The sequence below is a fragment of the Antrostomus carolinensis genome, unplaced genomic scaffold (assembly GCF_000700745.2).
Source record: "Antrostomus carolinensis isolate BGI_N321 unplaced genomic scaffold, ASM70074v2 scaffold25384, whole genome shotgun sequence".
Classification (NCBI taxonomy): domain Eukaryota; kingdom Metazoa; phylum Chordata; class Aves; order Caprimulgiformes; family Caprimulgidae; genus Antrostomus; species Antrostomus carolinensis.
In genome coordinates, this window is record NW_010310457.1 from 26318 (window position 1) to 34777 (window position 8460).

General features: G+C 37.0%; 1 protein-coding gene across 1 annotated transcript in view; it reads left to right on the forward strand.

Annotated features, from left to right (window-relative positions):
* The first annotated feature begins 7951 nt into the window (after positions 1-7951).
* The window catches only part of VCAM1 (vascular cell adhesion molecule 1), a 7465-nt gene continuing 6956 nt past the window's right edge, over positions 7952-8460 (forward strand). The window contains exon 1 of the mRNA XM_010166441.1: positions 7952-8111. Coding sequence (XP_010164743.1) covers positions 8105-8111 — 7 coding nt within the window. The 5' untranslated portion in view covers positions 7952-8104. The remainder of the gene's footprint in view (positions 8112-8460) is intronic.

Below are 8460 nucleotides of genomic sequence, written 5' to 3' on the forward strand. Positions count from 1 at the left end.
AAAGTGAATCTTAATTGGCATATTGTACAATACAAATCCTGGCAAAAATAGATGAATATCATAGTATTAAATGCATTCATTAAAACATTAAATTTTATAAAGAAGAGTAAGAAACTAAAAGATCAAGGTGAGTTTACAGATAATTTACAAAAATGACACTAACTTTACAAAGAATGTTATGCAAAATTGTCAATTCATCATTTATTCATGTTTGTAATAATCTGCAGCTTTAGTCTAAATTAATGGTCTTTTTCAACTGTACTGTCCAATCCTTTTGATGACTTAGAAAGCAATGTTGTCACTTGTATTAAAATAGTAATATGATGATCTAGTAGGCGCTAGCAAATAGTGCAGATTAATTTAGTTATTGCTTTCCCCCTAGAAATGGATTTTTAAACACATTACTTACTTTTCAACCTTGCGATAAATTTCTGTTCATTCTTGTAATCATTCTGTACTGTAGACTCCACCTGAAAATTTACCTTCCTTTATGTTAAATGTGAAAATCTACTAGTCGTATTTTTAAATAATTTTTGTTTATTAATTTTCAAATTAATAAATTGCATATATAAAAACTAAACATTCCAATTAATAAATCCAATTTGCAGGGTAGAGGGAAACAGTGTTTTCTTAAATTGTCTGAGATCCTAAATTTTTAATAGAGTATATTTGCTGTGTACAAACACATTTTCTGAAGCCATAAGATACAACAGGATCCATATGCTGACCTTAGAGGTAGAATGATCAACTCTTCATGCCACAAAATTCAATACAGTCATGGCATGAGACTCCTGAAAGTGCAAGAAAAGCAAAGTCAGCAGCTGGATCTTGGCACCGTAGCAGATAAATCACTATAATAAATTTAATAATAAATCATTTAAAGGCTGATAGTTTTATATCAGACACTTCAGATCAAGAAAACAGAATCCCTAGAGAGTATTTCTTTTCAGTGTGAGATAATTGTATTTTATTCATTCAAATAATCAATGAAACTGAGTGTAAGATAATTTGCTCAAAATCATAATGAATTCTCCTTCGAACATGCCCTTGGAAATTCCTGTGCCTTGATCCTGATGATCTTGCAGATACCAAGTCACCATGCTGCTTGATATCCTGAATACAGAAAGACATTACAGAGGTAAGACTAATCTCATGCTCGTGATCCTATCAGAACTTAACTGGATTTGCTCCTTGATCCACAAAAGGATTCAACACCGCACATGCAACATTTACGTTGTCTTCCTTATCTTCTAGAACCTGTGCCCTGCACAGAAATGTTTTGTTTCCAATTAGGATATTCCAGCTTCCAAGTGAAAGCCCTAGCAGTAGCTGCATGGTCTTCTGACCCAGTTGTTAGTGATTTTATTTATCAGGGAGAGAACCTTGGGCAGAAAACCATACAGATAGAGTATTTGTCTGGAGCTGAAGTATTGGAAGAGAGGTACTAATATCTGTTCCTCATGCTGTGGAGCTAATTATAGTTGGAAATTAAGTCAATAGAGGCTAAATTTATCCAACCAAAAGGGTCATTAAACCATCTGTGCCTTATGCGTTGGTATTCACATATAATTCTGGGAAACTTCAGGAGGGATCCTTGGCTAAGAAGCATGGGAATGGTGAAAGTCAGACATTTCTCAGGCTAATTCAGCACAGACCTTTATCCTGCCTGACAACAATTTCAAACACGCGTCACATTTCTCAAGTTGCCTCTCTTATCACTAGAGAGTAACATGGTCTATGATAGAGGGTGACACAACTATGAAAGTCATTCTTGCTCAGTTGTCTTATATCAGACAACAAGGATCGGGGCTTTGATGCCTAGCCAAGTAATTGTCTTGAAAGGGGAAATAAATACCAGCAACTCGCATCTTTCTTACCCTCGCTTGTCTAGAAAAATTCAGCTGCCCATGGTTTTTATCACTTAGCTACTCCTGCTTTAGCATATTCCTTCAATTAAAGTGTTAACAAAGCAAGTAGCTAAGATGGTACTTAACTCTGTGGGGAAAAATGAAACAGAGAAATAGTCTTAAGTAACAAAACAGCATGTTGTTGATTTAGGGTAGAGCACGTTCAAGAGATAAAGGAAAGGTGCCAGATCCTTAACAAACTTGCAGCTGGCTTTAAGCATCACTTGGTTTTTTAGTATATGTGCACACACACAAATACACGTATTTTGCTACTGCAGAATGCTTTCTCTTGTCATTTTGGCTTGATGGAAGTAAAAATCAGTTCATTCCTTCTTGTTTCTATTTAGAGGGTCATTCTCTTTAGAACTTTCAGTCCACTTCCTGAGAGGGAAAAGTGACAATACCTAGATAAAAAAAAATTTCCTTATGTGTCTTAAAAAAAAACCAAAACCCCAAACAGATTAGCAATCCCTGTAATCCTCATCCGTATGGAAGATTTAAAAATTATGATTCTTGAATCATGCAATATTAAGTCATTTAATTCCTTTCTGATATATGTGTAATAGTTCTGCCTGTTAGTGAGCCAGTCCACTGTGGGACTACAAAGGTAACATTTATATAGTGCAGTGCAGCAAAAATAACATATATACAGCTGGACACAGCTCTTCAGAATATAAAAGAGAATAAAGAATCTAGTGTGTGACAGACAAGTTGAAGGATAATCAATTATCATAGAATGATTTGGGTTGGAAGGGACCTTTCAAGGTCATCTAGTCCAACCCCCTTGCAGAGATCAGGGACACCTTCAGCTCAATCAGGTTGCTTCAGAGCCCCATCCAGCCTGACCCTGAATGTTCCCAGGGATGGAGCTTCTACCACCTCTCTGGGCAACCTGTGCCAGTGTTTCACCACCCTCAGTGTAAAAAATGTCTTCCTTACATTTAGTCTAAAAATCTCCCCCCTTTTAGTTTAAAACCATTACCCCTTGTCCTGTCACTACAGGCCCTGCTAAAATGTCTGTTTCCATCTTTCTTATAGGCCCCCTTCAAGTGTTGAAAGGCCACAATAACCAAACCGTTCTCTTCTCCAGGCTGAACAACCCCAACTCTCTCAGCTTTTCTTCATAGAAGAGGTGTTCCAGCCCTCTGATCATTTAGTAGCAGTGCAGTTAGCAGTAGCCTGTCTAGAAGAATCCAAGTTCTGCGTTTGTTCCAGCTGGAATGGTCCATTACAGACTTTGCTCTCATCATTCTCCTTTGTCTTTCTGGGTCCATAGGGGCATACGTGTACCTCATGCCTGAAGAGCAGAAAGGAGATGGGAAATAGAGGAGTGACTGATCTCCATTTTCCCATATTCAACAATCTACAAGGGCCTTGGAGAGCAGCTACTGGTGAGTAGTAATAAAGCTTAGTTGAAAAGTTCTCCACCGTTTCCTTGATTACCTTCATCTGACTGTGTGAAATGCTGGCCTCAATGGGGTACATGATATTTAGTGGTATTGGAATTTCAAGGAGAGTGTTGAGGGAATTAAGTAACTTGGTCATATTCCTTGTTAAACATTTTCAGCTGACTTTATCTTGCCATATGCCAGGTCCTAGCCAGCATCTGCACTTTGACCCAAATCCCACTTTGGGTTTTTTTTTTTACTCTGACCATATTGAATGAGTTTTGTCTGAAAAGCTGTAATTCCAGTGAGAACAAAAGACTTTGACATGTCTCAGTATATTTGGCTCAAAATAAAAGTAGATCTGGTCTCTCACTTCAAAATTCCTGAAGAGATTTTGAATACTCCGAGGCTTGTATTTGAATTTAGCTCTTGATATACACTGGAGAATTTTTCAAAAGGGAAGCTTTTTTTACATATGTCCTATCAAGACAATAGAAGCTCAGCTACTCTAACTAACAAAGTTTGACTTACAGTACAGTACTTGGCACTCTGAGTACGTGGATTTAAAGGCTATTCAACAGTTTCGTTTTTAGATCCAGCACCACTAAAATCATACTTTCTTTTTTTTAGAAATAAGATTTGGAATTTCCACAGCTTGTTTTTTGCCAGCAGCAAGAAACTAAGATAAAAAGTAGGGACTTTTTTATCTAGTGGCTTCTATTTATTTTTTAGAGTAACTTCTTGTTCCTTCTATGAAGTGAAATGGACAATGCCTCTGAATAGAAGAAAATAAGAAATTAGCTATTTTGTAGCCTATGCAAGTTATCATACTTCTTTATTATTTTATCTGGTACCTTCCGTGGATTCTGGATCCCTTCAGACTAAGCAAACAGGAAGTGTCATAGCTGGGAGCTGATGCCTGTGAAAGATAATGAAGGAAGTAGATGCATTTATTTTTATATACAGTATTTCAGAAATTCCAGAGAAGGGAAAGAAGCAGATGATGAAACTTTCTTAAGTTGTTTCTTTTTTCCCTTTTTTCAATAGATGACAAGTTAGATGTGGAGTACAATTGTAAGGTGTGATGTGGGTTACAGGGTAATGCGTTGGTGTTCTTTTTGTAGCTAGGAACAAAGTTCCAATTCCTGAAACAGACACAACCCTTTAAATAGATCTACCTGTAAATCTCATCCTTCCCATCTGGAGAAGAAAATTATAGGGCATTAGTGGTGCTCTCCTCCCCCTCTTGGGGGCTATACAGAAGTTGTATTGTCAGGTGATGAGAAAGAAGGTGGAGGGAGTTAGCGAAAGCAAAGGGTCAGGGAAGCTCTGGGAACCACTGAGGAAGGAAAGACGGTATATAGCCTGTATAGCAGGCTGTTCAGGTTGCTGGGAACTGAACATTTTGAGGCTAGCACATCATTATTTGCTGTATAAGCCATATGGTCAGCAGTATTCATACATGTCCTCCAGGTTCATATTTTTTCAGTTACTTGATCAGGTATGACCATATTAAAGGTAGACCATGTACATGCCTTACACAGAAGGATTCTACCTTCTCAAGCTGATGTGACACAAAGATGCTTAGTAACAGACATGTTACATATGTTTCTGTGTTGGGGCCCTATATAGAAGCTGTTATTCCAGCACTGGGTATTTTTAACAGCGAGCCGAAATGGTGGCTCTAGATGCAGATATTGGGATGAAATGCCATGAAGCATTTTATTGCTGACACAGGAAACAGAAGTTTGAATTAGATGAGTTTCCTTCTACCTTTTTTAAAAAAAAAAAAAAAAAAATCTCTTTGCCAGAAGAGAAGGATTAGCCTTCTTCTGCATAGGTCCTTGGCCATAAATTACAAAACCAGTGGTGAAGGTTTTAAAAGACCAGATTTTATATGAGGTTTTAGCCTTTCAGCTTTCTTCTAATAGCCTCCATGAGACAGTGCAGTACATTCAGGAGGAGGGTTAGAAATGTTGGATAACTAACACGTTGCATAATATGCATTTTGCTCAAATAATTCATTAACATATCAAGAGCTTCCGATCTCTTTTGTCTAGAGAAAATTAATTTAAGTTCATCATATAAATATCAGCAGGGTTGTAGAAGTATAAGTTAAAGCAAATGCTTAACACAGTTCTGAAATTGTTTTGTTTTCTTACATTTCAGAAAAGTCTGAAGTAAGTTTCAGTTTCCTGAAGGACATTTGTATTTTCTGATGGCAAGCCAAAAATTCTTTGTTCAGTATTTCCAAATTCCCATCTGAGACACACAATTGCTTTATCTTTGTTTGTCCCTCAAAGCCTGAGAAAATTAACTTTTGATTACTAGATATATTGGAAAACATATATTTACATCCCAGTGCTTAATTACTTTAGTCTGTTTTGCCTTTAGTAATATTTTCATAATACTTTTTTACATTCCAGTCTTCATTATGCTCTGCGTGTGTCAGAATTTCTTCCAGTTGGTCCTATAATACTTGATCTCTAGATGAAGTGAATCTAGATGCATCCTCTGTTTTTATCCCCAGCGTCCTCCTCTGTGCCATTTGGATAAAAAGATAGATTATCTGAACTCTTGAGGTCAACTGCTAAAACTTGTCAGCTGATCTCTATTTTTTTTTCAGACAGAACAGCCAGTTCTGAAAATAAGCAAACTTGATACCCATTTTCCTATTTGCAGGTTGATGCTGAGGATAGTAGGAGCAACAGTAAAGTACGTATTCTTTTAAAATACATGAAAGGCTCACATTTGATACTGGGTAAAGAGCAAGTTTTAAGAAATTTTTTAATTTCTTGGCAGATCTGTACTTCCTTTAATAATATTTGTTGGCTAACCGTGCTCTTACGTATGCTGTCTGAGTTAAATTTGTCTGATCACTCAGTGTAGTAGTCCCGCTGGTAAGGATCCAGCTCCAGTAAAGTTAATGGCAGCTGTCCAGTTCAGTTACTAAGAGCTGGATCAGAGTTATTTCCTATTCCTATGTTATCTGATGAAGGACTTGATTACACTTTTTCCAGTATGTGGACATGGCCTCCTATGTTTGTATCTTTTTGTGTCTAGAAACTGATTTCCCAGAAATAGGGAAATTTTGACTTTTCTCTTTCAGCTTAGCCTATGATTATTTAAGCAGTCAAAGCAGTAGAGTTTCATTTCTTGCTTCTCTCTGCCTATGATTAAAAAGTGTTTATTTTCCACTTAACTATGAGAATACACTTTTCTTCAACAAAAGTCTTTTCTGTGAAGTAAAATCATATTATGTAGATGTTGTTACCTACTCTAGATAGATTTTGGATTTCTAGATTTGCTAACAGTACTTCCAGAACAGTACTCTGCTTGCATTTCCTGAGACTTAAAAGATTCTTTCTCCTCGTCCTTTAATAAAAACAGGAATAATGAGAAAAAAAAAATAAATATTAGGGGAGAATCCACTGTGGCAGTTACAGTGAATTTCAGCTTTAGTGACTTTTGGTTAGGCTTTGCTAGGTGCTTTGGATTTCCCTGTTTTATAGTCTTTTCCAAGTTATTACTCATTTACTAGATATTTGAATCTGTACTGTTTATAAAATACACTATATGATAACAATATTTTGTAGACATCAAATGACCGAACTATTACATACCAAATGATTTGCCAGAGACATTTAAAAAATGTATATGTTTTGTTTTGAATTTCCTGCTGCTTTTACTTAGTGATTCATTATTGACCAATATGAACTCCTCAAGTCTTTGAATAAATAAACAATTGAGATTGGGAAACCTTTATCCATTCTTTGTATTCATAGTGTTGAAACTGAAAATTAAACACTGAAAATATTTTACTTTTTTCATAACGTTGTTGCTATGTTAGCCAGTAATAGTTGTCCTCAGAAATATTCCAAACTGGATTCATATACCCACTGGAAAGCAAATGCTGAAAATAATCCCAGAGTTGTGTTATCAGCTGCTGTACTTCAGTTATACATAAACAGGACATAAGCAATCTGAGAGCCATATCAGTAATGTGTACCAGTAGCGTCTTGAAAGAGGGATATTTTGGAGTCATTTTTATAGTGGAATTGGGAAAATTAGTTCATTCAGTTCATCTGAACAGGGTGAGCCTGATTCAAGCTGACCAAGTTGGATCTCCAGGCTTCTGTTATCTGACTTATTTCTTCATTCTCAGGGATCAGAAATACTTTGGAACGTGAGTAACATCACCTCTTAAACTGGCAGTGCAGTTTTCAAAGGGAATGCTGAGTTAGGTGAAGTTATTTACAGAATTGGGCATCCTTAGAAGTATTCTCAAGACTCAGCCACTCAAAAGTGTTTGCACTGAAAACGAACTTGGGTAACTTTTCCATCTGAGATATAGTGCCATTCCATGACTTGGAATTAGCCACATTCTTTCATTTTAGCAGTTGTTTGCTGGCTCAGATCTTGACTGGCTCTGTGGAGGTCTAGCAGGCGCTCGGTGACACGCTGTCCTGTTTCTTCTCTCTGGTCTTTGACTTCTGTCCGCAGCAGCAGCAGCAGCAGAGGGCGCCGAGCCCAGACGGTGACAGACGGATGGACGGAGCTCTTCCTCCCGCCTCTGGATTTCCCCGTCCAGGGATTTCCCACTCCACCTCGAGAAGAGCCTTTATAAAGAGCACGCTGAAGCTATTCTCATAAACTGTTGCAGAGCAGCAGGATCTCACTTGTGCTTCTTCACAGAAAATAGAAAGCAAGGCGTTTGAATTTACTGTCTTTACCTGGTAACAGCAATTACAAATGTTAACACAGATGAGAAGAACAAGCCAAGCTGTGCTAATAATTTCGTATGTGTTAATGACTGGTAAGTTGCAGGGGGAGGGGATTGTTTGCTCTATTTGTTTTTAATTTTGTTACGTGTAAACTGACCTACAATTTAGTGTTTGATCTTTATTTCTCTTTGTTCCAGTTGTTTTTCCATTTCAGTGAATACAACTGTCAATTAAGCAGTTCTGTCAAAATGTCAGGAAGCCTTTTTTTTTTTTTTTTTTCTTTTTTGACATTTACTTTGAGCTTTTCTGTGCTCTGAAATGACACAGTCATTTTCTTACTGAGTTTGCTAAAAGACAGTCTAGGAGAGAACTGCAGGATATCACTGCATGTTTTATTTTTACTGTCATCCCCAACAGTATCAGTCAAGTTTGGTACTAAAA